The sequence below is a fragment of the Passer domesticus genome, chromosome 4 (assembly GCF_036417665.1).
Source record: "Passer domesticus isolate bPasDom1 chromosome 4, bPasDom1.hap1, whole genome shotgun sequence".
NCBI classification, from domain to species: domain Eukaryota; kingdom Metazoa; phylum Chordata; class Aves; order Passeriformes; family Passeridae; genus Passer; species Passer domesticus.
Genome location: NC_087477.1, coordinates 60,457,594 through 60,477,511, shown reverse-complemented (window position 1 = coordinate 60,477,511; position 19,918 = coordinate 60,457,594). Strand labels below are relative to the sequence as shown.

At 35.7% G+C, this 19,918-nt stretch overlaps 1 protein-coding gene across 2 annotated transcripts in view; it reads left to right on the top strand.

Moving 5' to 3' along the window:
- The first annotated feature begins 38 nt into the window (after positions 1–38).
- The window catches only part of SLC30A9 (solute carrier family 30 member 9), a 34,307-nt gene continuing 14,427 nt past the window's right edge, over positions 39–19,918 (top strand). Inside the window, exons 1-15 of one of the 2 annotated variants that reach the window (XM_064418300.1) lie at positions 39–263; positions 2,023–2,199; positions 4,534–4,596; positions 7,354–7,453; positions 8,240–8,332; positions 8,554–8,636; positions 9,672–9,730; positions 10,425–10,492; positions 11,529–11,631; positions 13,365–13,420; positions 14,722–14,857; positions 15,270–15,309; positions 15,712–15,783; positions 16,251–16,358; positions 17,272–17,437. In XM_064418300.1, the coding sequence (XP_064274370.1) occupies positions 167–263; positions 2,023–2,199; positions 4,534–4,596; positions 7,354–7,453; positions 8,240–8,332; positions 8,554–8,636; positions 9,672–9,730; positions 10,425–10,492; positions 11,529–11,631; positions 13,365–13,420; positions 14,722–14,857; positions 15,270–15,309; positions 15,712–15,783; positions 16,251–16,358; positions 17,272–17,437 (1,421 nt within the window). In that variant the 5' untranslated portion in view covers positions 39–166. Of the gene's footprint in view, positions 264–1,296; positions 1,321–2,022; positions 2,200–4,533; positions 4,597–7,353; positions 7,454–8,239; positions 8,333–8,553; positions 8,637–9,671; positions 9,731–10,424; positions 10,493–11,528; positions 11,632–13,364; positions 13,421–14,721; positions 14,858–15,269; positions 15,310–15,711; positions 15,784–16,250; positions 16,359–17,271; positions 17,438–19,918 lie in introns of those variants that run through there. The other variant, XM_064418299.1, reaches the window with a different exon arrangement.

Sequence of the window (19,918 nt, the reverse complement as noted above, 5' to 3'; positions counted from 1 at the left end):
GTCAGCCCCGCGGTGCCCCCGCACATCCGGGTGCCGCGGTGCCGCCCACCGCCGGCCTCCGGCCACCGCCGCCGCCCGGGGCCAGCGGGGCTCCGCCGCAGCCGCGCCGGCCTCCGCCGATGCGAATCGCCGCCCGCCCGCCGGCCGCTGCCGAGCGGCCGCCGCCATGATGCCGGCCCTGGCCGCCCCGCGGCGCGGCTGCCGCGGCCTCTACCGCCTGTACCTGCGGTGCCAGGCGGCGCCGCGGCCCCGCGCCTGCCACGGTGAGTCCTGCGCGGCCCGGGGCTCGCAGGGAGCTGGGACGGAGCTCCGCGTTCGCCTGGGGCGCAGCGAGTGCCGGCGGTGGTGGCAGCCGGGGTCCCTCCCGGGGCGGTAGCGCCGCGGGCACCCGCGGTCCGGGGAGCGCCGGCTGCGGTCTGAGGGTCGGCTGTGAAAAGAAGGAAAACGCGGAGGTGTTTTGGGAGCGGGGCCGGGGTGTCCTCGGCCGGGCTGTGCCAGCCCCGTCTGACGTAAAAAGGCCGTCATGGCCGAGCCGGGCCGGAGTTTGCAGTAATTGCAGAAAATACAGCGCGGCCTTACCGGGCTGCCGCTGGCCCGAGGGGCGAGCCCTGGCTCGCTTTAGGCCACACATCTCAGGGAATTTGAGTTCCGAGCAGTTTTTCCCCTTTCTGTGTAGTCACGATTAAGTTGCAGCAAATGCTCTTTTTCTTCAGCAGTTTCTTGTGTGTGTGTGAATGAGTAGGAGAAATACCCTCTAAATGTGCTGATTAAGTTTCCCTTGCTCCAGTATCACAAAAGCTTAGGAAACAACACTGCTCATCTTGTGCCACGTGTTTGTTGTAGTGTTTTATAAATTCGTAATAAGTAAGTTCAGTGAACTGCGTTGACTTAAATATTAAGGGCTTTTGTCACATTGTGACAACTGTCAGTAGGAACTGTCCTTTTTTGGGGAAATTTTTCCTTCAGTACAGTTCAGGTCGGTGCATATAGAGGTGCAGGTGTGCACAAGACTAAAAAGGGAAGCTGTTGAGACTTTTACAGAATGGACAGTTCTGTAAAATATTATCTTTTTTTTTTGGTGACAGCTGTGTTATTCATGGTTACGTCGTCATGCTTGGTATGATTTTATCTGCTTAATTGTTTTTATAAATTTATTTGTATAAGAGACTCTATCTCTTAATTGTTTTTAAAAATGTATTTATTTTTTAGTGAGTGCTTTCCAAAGCAGACAGTTTCCCTGCTGCATTTCTGGTTGGAGGTGTTATTTACCCTCTCTACAGAAGTATTGTGCTCCCTAAAAGAAACTGATTGCTGATACAGGTTGGTCTGTACTGCAACTCTGCTTTTGGCTAATCTTTTGAGATGGAAGATTGCCTACCCAGGGTGGTTTCTCAATGGACTTTTTTGCATCTTTAACTTGTGATGTGTCTGTTGTGGATGCTGCAAAGTTTAAGACACTTCCCTGTAAAATGTGTTGTACAATGTTGTCTGTGATTTCTGTAGCAACTGTATAATTTGCACACAGTTCAGTTTTTCTTCATTGGTAAACCGTGATTTGTGCAGAATGTGCACAGAGTGAAATGAAATGGCAACACTGGCTAACGGTTTTGTAGTGATCTGTATTTGTTCTTTTATCAATATATGGTTTTTAAAGACTTTGAGGCAGTATGACTAGAATGAGACAATGCATCACAAAGCCAGTCTTGTCAAATAGCTTTGGTTTTTGGAGTTTTTTTTTAACCCTTAAGATAATCCAGAGGTTTCTGGGAAAAACGCATACTGGAGTGTGGGAAAAACCCCCTAGAGTTAGAATGAAATTTAGAAGTGGATGTTTGAAGGAAGGTAGTGAAAGCATGCTATGTACTCTCATTTTGTAGTTCATAAACATGGGTAAAATGTGTGTGGGTCAGTACTTACAAGCTAACTTTCCATAACTTATGCTGCCAGAGCAGGACCTCTTTTCCTTCTTCTTCCTTCCAAAATGGCTGCCTGAAACAGCTTTTTTTTTCTTCACCTTGTTAGGATGGAAAGTTTCAATGAAAAGTGGGAGCCTGTCTTATGTTCTGCCATGGAATCGTCTGCCTGTGCAGTTGATGAGTCAAGTGAGAGTTTATACCTCCAATGGTCAGAAGAAAGATCTTGGATCAGAAGATACAAATGGATCAGCTCGTGGAGAAACCCTGCATAAAGTTGAAACAGGTAATACTAAGCTACAAGAAAGAGTATTTATAAAAATGTAAAAGCTTACTGTATTTGCTGATAACAGTTTTTTAAATTGTATGATATTACGATTACAGAATACTTAGTATTTTTGGTTGTGAGCATCTATATAGGAAATTCAAATGCATAAGCAGGGAGGAATGCTGAAATTTATTTCTTGGTCATTCTGAAATTTTAAGGGTTTAAGTTTAGAGTAATCAAATTTAAACTGATGGAAAAAATGTGGATGTTGAAAGGGCTTAAGTAATTTAAGGGATAAGCAATGGCATGTATTACTCATCTTTCACAACTTTGCTTGTTCATTTGATTTTTTTTTTGGTAGTGTTTCTGGTGTGTTGTGTCAAAGGAATTAATGGTAAAGATTGAATGAGTGCCACTATTGAGCATTGTGGCATCTCAAGGCCAGGCTATAAATGACTGGTAAAGAGGGTTGAGCTGTTTTATCAGCTGTAGCTTTCTAATCTGACAGCTGTTAGAACTGCAGCATTCACATTAAACACTTGATACAGTGTGCATAACCTGACCCTCCCTGCTGTTCAGTCGTCGATCTGGTACTTGTTAGGTACTTGTGAAATTCAGAAGTGTCTTGTCCTTGCTTCATTGTAACATCCTCTATTTTTGATGCTTGTTAAGTGTGGGACTGTACAGATACAGGCTGCAAGACTGTGCTTAGGAGATAACAGATGCTTTTCAAAATGAAAGCTCTCTTTCTTTGTGCTTTTGTCTACAATGGAGTGGTCTTCTAAAGAAAATTTCCTTTTCCTTATCAGGATAGCAGATATTTGTTTCTTCTTTAGTAACTGGTAAATTCTTGGGGCTTGCAACAGTCTTTAAAAGCTAGTAACTGTAGCCAACTAAGAGGCTTACATTCTGATGTTTAAGTTCAAAAGTGGCTCTTAAACATTGTTCAGTCTTGACAATGCTACTATATCAACCTCTACTTGTCTGAAAAACTGATTGTGAATGGAAGTATTCTGTATCCTTTTTCCTCAGTGATGCACTATGATTTTGTTCTGACTCTAAGCCAAAGTAATAAACTTTGAAAGGGTACTTGATGTACATAGATCTCTGTCCATGGATATAATCTTAATGCTTTTGTCCTTTCCCAGGTAAGAAAAGAAAGGAAAGGAACAACAAAGGGATTTTGTTTCTTTTGTTTTCAAGTGAAAGGGATGACTGTTTAAGGAATGCTAGTTCATTATGGTGCAACTTTATTTGCTGTGTAGGAAGATCAACTTCATAAATTTATGAGTGTTATTTTTCAAAAAAAAGTATCCTTGAATTATTAGGTGTAGTTCTCAATTGCTTTTAGGGAATTAATTAATTGCCTTATTGAAACATAGTTTCAAGCTTCAAAAGAATCTGGTCTTTAAATAATTTGAGTACTATGTTAGGCTAGAAGTACCTCATTACTTAGCACTAACCTGCTAAAAAATCTTAATTAAAAAAAATATATCACTTTGAATAAGGTAATTTTTAATTTTGTGAATGACTATGAATGTGTGGCAAACCTCCGATGTTACAGAGTGGTAGGACACAAAGGAGTGGGTATATTGGTTTGTCATGTTAGAATCATAAGGTTTTTGTTCTGAAAGCTGTGTTGAGATGTATGAGACAAGGATGCAATATTTGTTTGAATTTCCAAGTATTACTTCTGGTTTCTAACTAGAAATCTCACTAAAATTACTGGAATTTGTGGTTTTCCAAATATTAAGATTCATTTCACTATTTTAAGTTATATTTTGTTGTTTTTTTTAATAGAATCATATCCTCAGGTTTCAAAACCAGCTAAAAGACTTTGTTTTCATTCTAGCTCCAGTTTATTACCTATGAGTTGTGGATTTTAGTTTAATATTCTGTGTTTTAAGGAGCTAACTTTTTGTAAATGAAAAAGCTTCTGTCCCTTAAAATTGAATCCCAGCTTGGAAAACACTCTGATACAGAGAAGCCATGAGCCATATAGAGTTAATTATATTTACTGACCTACAGTTTTAAAACTTGTCCCAAAACAGAAGTGCACTGTTAAAATATATTTCTTTAAATTTGAAGTGCTTTCTGAAATATGTTCCAAATTGGTGCTCTTCTGCAAGCTGCTAGAAGCTTATTGATCAATGTTATATTAAATATTTAGTTTTTTTTTCCTCTCTGACTTTTAAGAGTTTTGGATGTTGGAAATCAGGCAAATGCATTTTTTAATTGTCAGGGTGCAATGCAATATTAAGATATATTCTAATGTTATGTCAGTCAAACTCTTTACTGAATAGAAAAGTAGGTACTTCCATATTTACAATGAGCTCTAATTTTCTTTTACAGGACAAGATACAGCCAATGCAGGCCAAAAGCAGTCTTCACCTAAACAGCCAATCCAAGTAAAAGGTAAAGTAATATTTAATGTATTGGAACTTTACTGCTGTTTGCTAGTAGTCAAAAAAAAAAAAAGAGTGTAAGGAAACTGTGGCTCCTCTTCAGTTGTGTAAGCAAATTATGTGAATAGCATTTTCAAACACACTTGTGTGCCAGCTTTGTTTGGTACTGTTTGTTTGAAAATTACTCATAAAAAATCAAACATAGCAGTATTTCTTCTAATGACTCTTCTGTGTTTGTTTGTAATTTTCATTTAAGCTGCAGAGTTCCTTAGGAAAAGACTGACTTGTTTTTTCATGTCTTGTTGCAGTCTGTCCTCGTTGCATGCCTCCTTTTTAGGCATGTCCATTCTCCCTCTCAGACTTAATGTGGCTAAGCTGAATACTTGATCTTCCCCATTCCTTGTTCTAAGTCTTCCTCTGTTCTTTCTTATTACTGAGTTAATCTAATCAGTGTTGCTTCTAAATATATTTTGACCACATGAACTGCCTAATCTGAGTTCTGTAAAATTCCCATTTGTGTGTAGTAATGTGGTGGGCTTGGCACTGGCTGGACACCAGGTGCCACTGGTCTATCACTCCCCTCCTTAGTTGGATAGGGTAGAGAAAATGTAGTGACAGGCTTATGAGTTGAGATAAGGACTGGGAGAGATCACTCACCAAGCACTGTCATGGGCAAAACGGATTGTACTTGGGGAAAATCAGTTATTTTATTGCCAGTCAAATCAGAGTACAGTACTGAGAAATAAAAACTAAATCTTAAAAGACTTTCCGCTAACCCTTCACTTCTTCTCAGGCTTAATCTTCTCCTGCTTTTCTCCACCATCTCATCCCCAGTGGTGCAGGGGAATGTCAATTTCTGTAGATTTATTGTCTCTTAGTGTATGCATGCAGGGGAAAATGCAAGGTAGATAGGAGAAATTTCTGTGAAATAATTGTGAAAATAGATAGATGTTTCAGTAAGAGTTTTCTCTCTCTTAATTAAAGATGTTCAAGGAGAAATGTTTATGTTAAGGATTTTGCTAGTGTCTAGAAAGTGGAATTCTAGTCTTAAAATGCTGCTCTGGGCTGAGAAACTTACTGCTCCAAGTATTACTAAGTATTAGAAAGACAGTAACATTTTTTAAGGCTCACTAATCTCAAACGTGCTTTTTAAAGTGTTTTATTTACATCATCTTTTGTTGAGCTTGTCTTTCTTTTGGAAATAAGGGGTTTTTTTGCCTCCACATTTACCACGGTTTTATACAGTTATTTGAACTAGGAGTAGGATTGTTGGTATACTGTGCAATATACAATTACAGTACAATATGTACAATGTACAATATATGATTTATGTTAGTGAAATTTACCTGTATTTCTGAAAGGCAAGTTAGTAAGTTTTTGATAAATCCATAAGTTGTTTTTTAGTAAGGTTAATATGATTTGACTGTATATTTGTTTTAAATAAAAGATGGGAAATGTTCTTGATTAAAAATTATCAGTCTGTTCTAACCCTAGTAAATAGTGTACTGTTTTTAGGAAATATCTAAAGTCTCTTTCATTACCTTCACTCAGGAGCTTTGTGGGATGAATGTGATTATTCAGGGACTTAAAAAATTCTTCAAGTTCAATGTGGATGAGAGAAATCAGATTATTATGATAAATATTGATACCTGTGCTGTTAGTGCATCCTGGAGAGTCAAGCAATATATTTTGCTATTAAGCATCAAAACACAGAAATAGGACAATGTAGAACTCTGGGAAAATTTTCTCAAAGTCTTTAAAAGCATTGTCTTTCTGTAAGTATCATGTGACTTAAGGAGTAGTTCTGGACCAGCTACAGAAATCATGTCAATCCTGTGATTTGCAAGAAGTTAATGTGTTCTCTAAAGTCTTCTCTCCAGTAGAATCTGAGCTTTTTAAGTTGTATTCTGTAATGTTAGTTACATTACAGTGTTAATTAGTTGTGTTATAATTTTCTAAATGTAACTAGTCTTCCAATGAGTGTGGTTTTAATGCATGTTAGTGTACAGTGATTTACATTTGAGAATAAGATGAAGTTATGTACATACAGACAAGTAGAAAATAATAGCATAAATTTAAAATTCCATTTATAATTTTTCTGAATATGTATGGTATTCTTTTCCTTGTGCATGAAAATTTGATGTGATAAGAGTACATCTTCCAGACTTAAAAAACATTATAAATAAAGCATGTATGTTTTTAATTGTTATAAATGCCCAATGTTAAGAGTACTAAATTTGAACATAATAGTTGAGAAAAATTATGTATACAGTCTGTCTCATTTCTCTATACACTCTGCAAAGGTCAAAAGTCTTATCTGCAGAAAGTGAACTTGATTATTAGAAAAAATAGAAATGGGGCAGCCTGTTGCTATTTCAGTTGTTAGACCAAGAGTTTCCAAATGACAATATTTGAATGAAACAGCTTTTTTTTCAAAGGGTTTCCAAATGGCCATATTTGAATGGTATTTATGTAGCCAAGCATCATCTCTGACATCAAAGTTGAAGAAGTAGCTGACTGTGGCAGCTAGGTTTGAGAACCCTGAACTGCAGCTTAAAAAGTAGCAGTTATGGAGCAGTTATTCTACCTTACTCATTTCCACAATGAGGAAGATACCTTTCTCTTCATTGTCAATTTTCTGTATCACTGACACTGTTTTTCAGATTTCCAGTAAGAGATATGACAGTATGATACTGGATTGAATTAATTTTTGAGGTTTCTACTGTAGTCTCTATGAGTGACTTGTGTATCTATTTTTTTTTTAAAGTGAAACCAGTCCTTAAAAAAAGAGAATATGGACCAAAATACACACAGAATAACTTCATCACTGGAGTCAGAGCAATAAATGAGTTTTGTCTTAAATCCAGGTATGATGGGTTTGAGTTGAGATTTAAATTCTGAATATTTGTTCATTTCTGCATGAGAAGTAATTGTGATTGTAGAATGATTTTGCACAACTTTTTCTAAATGTTTTTATGGTGAACATAATTGTAAGTGGCTGAAGTTAGTTCTTGCTTAGTTTTACAGTGGACTAGGAGCTTGCACTCACTATTCATATTTCAGTACTTGCTTCTTAAAGTAGTTGATTTGTACTTACGAGACCATAAATCTACCTGGGGGGAGACACCTCTGTTCCTCCTGTTTTTACATAATGGTGTGGATGCCCTAATGTGTAGCTCAGCACAGGAAATTTTGTCTGTTTCCCTGAGTCGCTTTGTTATCTTCAGCCTTTTGCAGCTTGTGGTAGGAGTGAAAATTTTGGGATTAAATTTTATTTTCACGTGACTGCTGATTTCCATTTAGGGAGGCTAGTTCATAAAGCCTCTTGTTTAGCATATGTGTACATTATCAGTTGTGTACAGATTGTTCATTGAATGTTTTATAATTTAATGTCTTAATTCTTTGTCTTCAGTTTGTAGCATTTCATAGTATGGAGATATGATTTGGACTTTTGGATGTGAAAAACAGTTTTCAATAGCCTGCTAGAGATCTTTTGCTTCATGTTGTCTGTCTGTTCTATTTGAAGTGACAACTTCCCTTTTTTTTGTACAACAAATTAGTAATATGAAAATGGTAGATCACCCAGACATAAAAGTCAAATCAGAACAATATGATCCTTTTCTTACACTAAACTCTTTGTCTGCTTTCCTTAGTGATTTAGACCAGCTGAGAAAAATTAAGCGACGAAGTCCCCATGATGACACTGAGACTTTCACGGTGTACCTGAGATCCGATGTAGAGGCAAAGTAAGAACATTTAAAAAGGATGATATGAGAGAGAGAAAAGAGGTTCAAAAGTTGGGTTTGCAGAGTGAAAGAGCAATAATGTTTTCCATTTTCTATCTGAACATATGTTATATCCTGATTATTATAATTACATGGTGTATAAGAATTCAGTAGTATGGTTTTATGCTTGAATAAAAGTTGAATGAATAGAAACATTTTTAAGATACTTTTACTTCATGCAGGTCTCTTGAAGTTTGGGGTAGTCCAGAGGCTCTTGCCAGAGAAAGAAAGCGACGTAAAGAGGCAGAGATCAAGTACAGAGAAAGTAAGTATAGAGTTTTCAAATACCTTGAAATATAGCAAGAAAGTATGATTGCTAGAAATCCACAAGATAGAGTTACTTTATTGAAAGCATGTAAATTTGTAACTAGTAATTGCTGACTAGGTTTTAAGGCATAATCTTAGAGTAAAATGTTACTATCTATGCACATACAGTCTGTTACTGTCTTGCAATTTATCATCTTTGTGATATAGGAAGAACATATATTCAGTGGATATCTATAGTCATACTCTTGGCAGGGGGCTTTCAATTTTTAGATAATAATTTACATTTTCAATGCTTTTGCATTTTATCTAATTGAGAATTTTGAGAAGAGTTAAAACTCATCCAAATATTTATACCATGCCACTACTCAGTTATTTTACTCTGAAAAGAATTCAGCTTGCCTTTGTGTTTCAGAAGGGGGAAAGTACCCCCGAATAATTTTTTTTGTATATTCGTATTTTTGTTATCCTTGCTGGTATTATCAATAATATGTACAGCCAAATCAGTAGTTTGTGACATATTTGGATCTGTCTAGTTAGTTAAAATCACACAAGAGGCAATACCGCTTCAAGATACTTAGTCCAGTTGTGTACCTTAAAATGAGAGGTCAATTTTTTTTTGAAGCAGTTGTGCCACTAGAACACCCTTCTGTCAAAAAAGGCTGGAGCTGCAGACACCTGTTAAGGTATCTGTAAGTGTACTGAAAGTGCAGTCAGGAACCTTAACATTTTTATTGACCTGAATAATAATTTCTGGATATAAATAAAATGAATTTGCAGAAGTATATTTTGAGGTTTTTTTTCTGTGCATTATCATTTGTTGGTAGAAATGGTAACCATGTATGGGATCATAACAGATTGTATTTGGCATTTTGCATAACAACATGTGTTTCTGATTAACAATATCAAGGGAGGAGTTCTTTCTTAGATCATCTAGCTCTCATTAGAAGTTGGCTGCTGCATAAAAAAAGTAGATTTCAATTCCTGAAACTATTGGTTGCTAGCACATATTCATGATGCAAATTTTGTACTGCAGATCTGTTCAGAAACCAAAGGCTGTTGTGGGAATATAAGGAGTTTTTTGGAAATACTAAGGTAAGGTCATTTTCAAGTGTTTGGCTAGAAAAGTATAGTGGAGTGTGTTATGACACCTTTTGAAGGAAAATTTGTGTAACTGAATATTACTGGAAGATTTTTTTGCACTGTGATATACCAGATCTATATCTGATTGTTATGCAGTAGTAAATGTTGTGATGATAGCTTGAATGGGTTCCTACTGTGACAATGTAATCCATCAGTAAGAGGGTTTTCTTTCAGTTGCCTTCTTATCAAAATTGCAGCTGTACACATGATTTCAAGTATAACCTATTACTATGTTTGGTGAATATAGTGTTAATTAAAAAACCTAAGTAAGTTTCTTTAAGAAAAAAGACCCTAGAAGATGAATGCTTTTGTCTGTGTACTGCTGGCACTTTCTTTTGCTTAAGTAGACACACAAACTAGGTCCAGGTGCTTGGGTGTGCAGAATGATTCCTTAGTGGGCTCTGGGCCTTGTGGCTGCAGTGGCCTCTGCTGGGGACTTCATTGGAGGTTTATCTTTTTAATAGCCAACCATTTGTAGAAATACCTAAGACCCAATTGCAGTTTGGCTGAACATTTAGTAGTAAATTAGTTGCCTTCGAGAACTTTTTCATTACAAGGCAGTGCAAAGTTTTTTATTTAATTTGTTGGTAAGTGTCTGATGAGATCAAGATTTAATTACTAAATAATCTGTTATTTTTTTATGTAGCCACGCTCCAGTACAGCAACTATGTTTTTCAAGGGACCAGGGAAGGTGGTAATGGTAGCTATTTGCATGTAAGTAAAAAAAAGAAAAAAAAAGGTTTTGTTTATGCAATGAAAGTAATTTATTTGTATTATCTTGGAAATAGTATCAGTGTGTGTATTTAAGATAAAGATGGCTGTGTCTGTAACTAAAGTTACAGAGAAGAGCAATTCTTTTTGAGTTGATCACCCTATACTGTTTCTTAAAGGAAAACTAAAATTTTGAAGGACCTGAAGAAGCAGGTATTTAAAGTTGTCCATTTATCTTGCTCCTTCTTGAGATGAAGCTTTTCATACATTTTAAAGAATATTCCATATGATCAACAGAAAAGAATTCACTTTTCTCTGTATACTGTTATTTCTTTTCTAATCGAAAGCTGCCTTCTCAGAATCTGCTGTGTTTGCTTCCTCTAACTTGAATATAATTTCTGGCACGTGTTAAAATATGCCACTAGAAGATGTTGTTAATAATTTCTTCTAACACTTTATTTAGATACTTAAAAAATTGGCAATAAGCTGTAGAAACGTCTACACAATACACACTGAGCGTCTTAATGGAGGAGTTCCATAGATAATTTTTACAGTGACATCCTTGTCTTCCTGTCAGTTGTCTCACATCTGTATCCTACTGAGAATGGCTCAGACTGAGGATGAAGTAGGGAACCTTGCTCTACAGTATTGGTGGAGGATGTGTAGGAGGTAAAGGATTGAAAAAATAGAAATGGAAGTTGTACAGACTTGTATTCTCCCACTGGTAGAAAATTAGTTGCTCTGAGTAGTGAGTGTGATGGTAGTTTTCAGGAAGTGTAACTTATTTGGAACTGCTTAGAAGTTAATGATTTCTGAAAAGTAAATTGTGTATCTTTATCAAGTTTAGCTGAAAGGACTTTTTTCACAGTAACCATGCAGAAAATCCCTAAGAATTATCTGTTTGCACAGCTCTCTAATTATTAAACTGATATTTGAGCTGACCCCTTTCTGGCCAATAACACATGATTGTACAGCACTTCTGGCTTTGCTGAAAATATTAAACATCAACTATTCTGTTATTTCTTCTCTTTGTTTTCAGAAATGGGTTGAATTTTTTCTTTAAGCTACTTGCTTGGGTTTACACGGGTTCTGCAAGTATGTTTTCAGAAGCCATACATTCTTTAGCAGACACATGTAACCAGGTCAGTATTTTTTTCCATTCTGCTCAAGTTAGCACTTGTAGTAAAACTGGGAATAAAGACAGATACTTTCAGTAGCTGTAATGCACTTGAATTTTAAAAAAAAGGGATGCTTCTTTATTTGTATTAATGTAAAAATGAGAAATCATAATGCAGATTTTGAAGTTTTTTAGAAATAAGTTGCAAGAGTAGAGTTGCAGTAAGAGCTGTACTCAGCTACTTCATGGATCATGAGTGGTGTTTGAAACTGAAATGATTTTGGTTAGTGTTTTGGTTAAATGTTAACTAGAAATGCTTTTCCTGTCAGTTACTGTAATACAGTGTCAGACTTTGTTACTTATTCATCTTGTTTTCTTTTTCTATTCCTTGATTACCTATCAGCCTATCACAGCATGAGTAGCCCCATATGTGGCATGTTTATTTTGAGAAGTGGAGTGGCAGGCTCAGAATTTGACATGTAATGTTAATGTGCAGGGATAAAATTATTGTTGTTTCTTCCAGTGTTTTCTATAGTGTGCTTGAAGCACATGTTATGAGACCTTGAAATGATATTGCAAGGCTTTGGGGGAAAAAAACATCAACCCTTAAAGAAAGGGTTGAAGGAAAGGCTCCTGCAGCTCAAGCAAGAGGAGTCCTTGAGTAGCTTGTCACTCATAAAATGCAAGTCTTGTGCTCCTCCAAATTTGAGAAATCTATGGGACCTTAGAGCAGACTGAATATCTTGAAAAGTCTATTAACATAGTTTTGGCAAACTTTTTGCTTGCGTTGGACCCCGTATGCTTCTCTGTCCAGAAAGACTGAGTTGAAAACTCACAGTTTGTTTGGTGATTTCACAGTCTCAGGTGATCCAGATGCAAAGTGAAGACAGGGGTGCTCCTAATTCAACTGATAAGGCTGGCCCCCCATAAATTTAAGTGTGTCAGTGTATAGGTGAACCAAGTTTAATAGTGGTATTACATTGAAGAGCTACTCTGTTTTTTAAATATCAAAGTTGACTGAAATGGGGAGGTTTGTTTTGTTTTTCCAAGTAATTGAGTGTGTGGTTTTGGGAGAAACACAGGAGAAACCTTGCTTCCTCAAAGCAGCTTGCTGCTGCTAAGACTAAAGTATCTGCATTTTAATACTTGTTACTATGTTTCATTATCCATAGTCTTAAACAAAACACATGCTTTGCAAAATTCAGGTCTAGATTTATAACTTCCTGCATCAACTACTTAATACATGCCTAATTAAATATACCCCAGGTAGGCAATTTAGATAGCAAGAGGTTTTCTTTCTTCAAAATGTGCAGGCAAGTTGCAGTGTAAAGTTACTGCTTTAAATGTTGACATCACCCTACTACACCACAGTCTCAGTATAGTTTCTCTTTGAGAGGGATTTATTTACATAGCTTTGCTCCCTGAGCAACTTCATTCCTTCACACTGAAGCACAGCAACAACACTTGTGATTACACTTAATGTTCATTTTCAGTTGCGATTCTAAAATTATAATTAACAGTAATTATATATACACACACACCATATAATTGCATATATATTAGATATGTAGGTATAACTAACAATTTTTTGGGAGTGGTAAATTTAGATGACAAATTTGGAGGATTATATTCCAGCTCTAGTAAGATATCAGTAGCAAAGCATATATGCAGTTCAACAAATTACATCTGCCTTTACCTTTCAAGTTCAGTTGATACAGAAAGTTTGTAATTTTTTTTTAAATCTTTTGTTTTAAATAGGCATTGCTGGCTTTGGGCATCAGTCAGTCTGCGAGGACGCCTGACCCTAGTCATCCGTAAGCTTTTTGAGTAAATAAAGATTTTGGTAACTATATTTAGCAGTAAGATGCGTCCTTGTTTGTGCATCACCTTGTTGTTTTAATGTGCTGTTTTGTGTCATTTCTGAAACATATTATTTCTGATTTTATAACAGCTAAAATAAGAAAAGGGTTTTCTTTCAAGCTCCAGGAGTTAAAACTTCAATGGCTTGGTACATGTGTTGGGTTCTTTTATTTTTTTTGTGGTATGCTTTTGCTCTGTTTTATTTTAATTGCCATTATTTCTCTAAGTTGTCCTGGGCTCTTCTGCCTCTTCCAACTAATAGATCTACTTTTTAAACACTGTTCATTAATCACAGAATTAAAGCCATGAATCACAGGATTAAAAAAAAAATAAATTACTGTCCTCTTCCTTTTTTCGATACAGTGCTTTTATGCAAGCTAGTTACTTGTACCATAAGGAGTTGTGTTTGATATAAACTGCTCCTTGCTTGTATCTAGTCATAGGGATATTACTTGATAAGTTCTTACAAGTTCATGAAAGTTATAAGCTGTACTCTCCATGATATTTTCTCAGTGTTGAGCTATTTTATTCCTCACATGTTTGGACAAGTCATTAATTCTTTAAGTACTACTTCAAAAATGTGTCTAATTTATGGGATTAGTTATGCTTTTTTTCATTAACAGCATTGTTAAAATTTGGAAAATTTAAATCTCAAATTTGTGCAAATATTCATCATATCTCATTTTTTCCTCTCACTCCTTTCTGTTCTTCCTTAATACAGACTAAGAAGTGCACTGTTTGTAGATGGAGTTAAAACCAAAAAAATGAATAAACACAAACTTTAAATATTGCTTTAATTCCTCTATTGCACTTAAAAACTGCAAGTGTTAGCTGAACTACTGAGAAATGTGTAAATTTTTTTCCCATTAAAATACTAGGCTGCTCACAAAACTAGAGTCCACATTTAGAAGTAGCATTTCACTAAAATCTTAAAATGGTACAAATGTTGTTTTAGTTTTTTTTTTTTCAGTTTAAAATAACATCCTCAGTCATTGTATAAGAGCTAATACAGCTGTTTAAAAACAAGTTAGAAAAACATTCATGCTTGATGTCCTTAGATGCATTAGATATCCTTTTTCAAGTAGGTTCTTTTTCCCCCTTGGATTAGATTGGATTTAGCAGCTTTGTCTTAAATAGATACCAAGTCATATGATGATAATTTAAGACATGTAAAAATTAATGGCAAACTCTGAGATATGTTTGTAGAGATGTAGAATCTTATATTCCTAAAATAATTCTCCTCTCTTTCTTCTAGGTATGGTTTCACAAATATGCGCTATATTGCCTCCCTGATTAGTGGAGTAGGCATTTTCATGATGGGTGCAGGACTTTCTTGGTATCATGGGATCATCGGTTTACTCCACCCTCATCCTGTAGAATCTCTTCTCTGGGTAAGCTGATCTTGTTTGGTATTGTATCTAACACCAGTGACTTAATAAAAAATAGTGGCATAGTCTGAAACTCACTTCCTGAGTCGGTTTGAGTCCCAGCATAATCAATGCAAACCATTCTTAACGAAAATGTGTTTAAAAAAAAATCTTTAAACTATAGTTGGTCCTGCAGCGAAAGGAGCTGTTGTTTAAACCCTGCATCTTCCTTTCATATCCTCCCTTCCAAGAGGTCATGTTTTGGAATATATTGCATGATCCAATTATTATTGGTTTCCTTCTGTTTAGGGACAATTACATGACACTGTGGGTAATGTGGTTCTGGAATGCTACATTTGGATATCCTGTGGTGAAGAGATCTGTAGAAATACGCATATAATATAATGTCATATCTGATTCTTGTTTTTTCATACAGGCATACTGCATTTTAGCAGGATCATTGGTATCAGAAGGAGGTATGCAGTTTCAAATTTCTATTTAAGTATTTGTAATCTCTTAAGATTACAATGCCAGTAATTACAGTAATAACTTATCTTTGCTTACCCAGTGAAGTTTTGAGCTCTGTTGCAAAAAGAAACATGTGAAAACTTTTTATATGTGTCTGTATAGTAAGAAGTTGAAGAACACAAAATTTGGAAAGTAGACATGGATTGCCTTTTTGGTATTAAACTATCAGTGAATGTAACTATTCTGATTTGAACTTGTGGAAAAAAAGTAACTATACTTTATTCCAAGTACCAACAATCAGAGCTTTCTTGGTGATCTGTCACTATGATATAACCAAAAACTCCTCTTTTCAAAATGGAAACAAGTCCTTTTGCCTCTAGCAATTTTCAGCCATAACTTTGTTGTTTCAGCCACCCTGCTTGTTGCTATAAATGAAATTCGGAGGAGTGCTCGAGCCAAGGGTCTTTCATTTTATCAATATGGTATGTATCATTATAGCAGTAAGGTATGTGGTGTTATTTAAACACAATCTGTTCACTAGTATTTCAATAATGATATAAACAATTTTCTGTTTTCCCTCTTACTTTTCCCTTTATTGATCTGTTTTCTATTTTACTAACAATAACATTTTACAAATTAGGTGAGAACGGTTGATTTAAGAGTGCTATTAAACACTTGACTAAGTGCCTGTGTTTTTCAGGATAAATGCCCCTTTTAATTTTTCTAACATTTTTGAGAAGCTGCCATAATTGGGCTTGTTCTGTGTATGTATAAATGCTTTTGGAAGTGTGAGCATATGCAAAACTTCAGTTTACACCTATATAATAGCATAAATTGTTCTTTTAAATTGCTGTTGTTAATATAGTTTAAGTTAATTTACTATGTTAATGCATAACATAGTAAAGCTAAATTTTCAGAGCAATGTAACTTTTTTCTGTTGTGTGTGCAGTTGTGCAGAGTCGTGACCCTAGTACCAATGTGGTGTTACTGGAGGATGCTGCAGCAGTCCTGAGTGTGGCTGTAGCTGCAACCTGTATGGGACTGACTTCTTTAACAGGTAAAGTTCTGCACAGAATGTGGATTTTTCCTGTGCATGATATGAGCAGAGCATTTAGTTTATATTGGTTGACTTAAATATGTCTCTGCTCTTCATTTCTGATACTTGTACTCTGTAAGCAGATTTTTGAGCTGTTTTGTCATACAAACTAAGTTATTTTTTACGAAAGGTAAGATGATCTGTATGCCAAGTGGTTCAAGGTGCATCTTTGCTGCATAGTTAAGCTTTCTAAAGAGGGATGTTTACTTATTCATCCCTTTTTAAGTATTCATTTTTTAAAAGGAATAAATATTGGAATTTTGTTTCTTGTGGCTTCTAATGACTTAATTGCAAGTTTCACTTTTTATATAGAAGGAATTTTAAAATTTCATTTCTAGTTTCCTTCCTCAACTTTAAAACACAGTACTATTTCTATAGGTCTGAACATGAATAAATGTTTGAAACTTATTAAGTACTATGATTGTAGAAATGTTTAATACTTGCAAATTTTTGAGTTACTAATGAAAGAACACTGCATTTTGTTCTGCTACCTATGTTTCAGTGTATATAACTTTGTGTATAAATTTATGTTTACTAATATAGAAACACGTACAGACGAGTTTACTCATTTAGTCCTGCAGGAGACAGGAGTGGTCAAGGGACAGGAGGGACTTAAGCCTTTGTTTTATGATAACATAACATAACAGCTTCATCATGTTCCTCAGTAGGAAAAAATTTCCACTGAATGAAGAAAAGAAAAAAGTAAAATAAATTACTGACTAAAAAAACCCAAAACCACCAACCAAAAAAATCTCACTAAAAAGCAAAACCCAGAAAACCCCTCAAAACTATGAACTCTTTTCAATGTGAAATTAGAATTCTCTGCTATCTTTTAGAAGTACTCTGTGAAACTAATTTGCTATATCTTGTTTAGGAAACCCCTATTACGACAGTGTGGGGTCTCTAGGTGTTGGAACTTTGTTGGGAACTGTGTCAGCATTTCTGATCTACACGAACACGGAGGCGCTGCTGGGACGATCCATTGAGCCTGAGCAGCTGCAGCGCCTCACCGAGTTACTGGAAAGTGATCCCGTCGTGAGGTAAGGACCTTCACAGCTCAGTAGAGCTCAGTCTCTACTATAAACAACAAAAAGCAAGAAAACATTTAATGCGAGAAATCTGGTAATCTTATTTTTTTGGTGTGGAGTCTTCTGTATAGGGATTCTAGGGTCTTTGTTATTGCCAACTTCTATTTCTGTGCTAAAACTTATAGTAAAAGAATACTTGTATTTCTTGGGTGTTCAACAGCTAAAATAGCATTGCAGATACATTACAGGAACTGACAATGAACTAATGAGAGAGCCATCACAAACTTAAAACTATTTTCAAATTCATGAAATGCAAGCACTTAAATGATACTGTTATGTTGTTTGAATAGTTTATTAGCACCTAAATATTTAAATTCTGTTACTGTTAATATTCAGTGTGTGGAATCCTGTTGACAGGACATGCTGCAGTAGTATATGATGCAATAGATTCTTCATGTTACATGCTTATAAATTAACTCATCGCTAATTTCTCCTTCTTAGCAAGTCTGCAATTTGTAGTAAACTTATAGCTCATTGTAATTCTAAATCTTGCTTAAATGCTTTTCAATGAGCTATTTTAGCTTTACCCTATTAACCTTGATTTAGAAGCAAACTTCTTTTTGTTTTCTTTCAGATCTTTATTTAGGAATATATTTCTGTAAATCAGCTGAAGTGGTTTTTTATTTGTAGTAATTTTTGAGCTGTGGAGGGAAAAACTCCAAGCCCATTAGTTAATGATACCAGAGTACTTGAAAGAAACTAAGTGCTGGCACCATCACAGTTCTAAGCAAGAAGTCTGGATGATGTGCCCTTCATTCCAGAAGCTAAACAAGAATCCTGTTTGGAATAGAATTCTGTTAGAATTTTCACATGTCAGTAAATTAAGTATTTGTGGTGGCCCTGGATTAGTCTGAATGGTGAAGGATGTGTCAACAGTGCTGTGTTAGAGTAGGTGAGTTCACATGACTTCTGTACATGACTTCTGTAGTTCTTTTTTCCAAAGTGCACGGTTGGCTTTTGCTTATCTCAGGATGAAATAATAAAATTTCTCCTAGGCCAAGTACCATTTTATATTGTAGTCCATTTTGTAGGTGGCTCTAACTTCTCAACAGAGCAGACTTAGTTCATGTTCTTCTTGCTGTAAACTTTTTTTAAAAACAATAAGTACCTTAATTTTAAAAAAAGCATGAATAATAAAAGAAATAAAGACTTGTGAGAAACAGCATATTTTTATTTCTTTGCAGTTAGAAGCTGATGATGTTTAGGTGCTTATCATACTCTCTGTATGCACTTTGTCTTCAGTTATCTCTTTCTTAGATCCATTATGTTACCAGCTTTGATTCCTTTCTGTGCCCAGTTTGTTTTTGATCGAGTTCTTACAAGCTTGCTATCTCTAGCTTGGGTAATGTACATCTTCTAAGGTGACACCTGGTCTTAATCTCAGTTCTCTGCAATGTAAACTTATATTACCCTTGCTTGTTACTAGGTATAGATAGGTATGATTTGGAGAAAAAGTTGAAAAAAAACAAACCAAAGGCTGAAATAAGGGAAAAAATATAGCAGTGAAATGAGGAAGCCTTTTAACATTAGGTATTTCTTCCAAGGCCTACCTGTATATTTTCTTCAACATAAGCTTTGGACTTCTAGGAGTGTCAGGATTTTCTTGAACATTCAAATTCTCTCATTTTCTTAAATGGAGATGTGTAGTGTTGTGCTCTTACATATCCTTCTGAAACCAAATGTAAAAGAAAAAGCTCCTGGTTTGGCCTGCTTCTAATAGTGACTAATACTTGCTTTTTTATTTCAACCTTTCAGGGCTTTCAGTTCTCATTGCAATGCTTTTTGCTGTTGCTGCTCCCAGAATATTCCTCCCTTATTCATTCAGGCATGGTTTGCAATGTTTATTTTCAGATGTGTTTTGCCAAATCAGGAGATCTATTAGGGAATCATTCAGTGTTCATCAGAAAGTATTTTAGATCCAAATTGACAAAAGGATCCAGGGGCTCTGATATCTACTCCCTGAGCCCCTGTTAGCACCACACTTAAGTTACTATTCCAGCAGCAGCTTGCCTGAACATTGTGATCCACTGCTAATTATGAAGTATTTGATTATCAGAAAATAACTGCTAATTATAACTGCTGTCCTACTAACATAAGTCTCTGGTAGTGATATTTTTTAAACTAAATCTTGATACTTTATTTTTTTTTATAACAGAATTGTTTGACAAGACCTACATTGCCTAAAATCTTAATGACTGCAATTAGTGTTCTTAATACAGAATTCTTCTCTCCACCTTTCTAAATATTTTTCCTTCAGTTGGCAGGTGAAGCTGTCCTCACTTAAATGGATGGACTTATTTACTCTTCTTAAATTTTGGCACAGTGTTGTTAATCTGGTTTTTGTTTTAATTCTCATCAGTATTGCAAGATGAAAAATTAATTTGCCTTCAGTTATTCTTAGTTCTTTTAACTCTTGAATATAAATTATGGAAC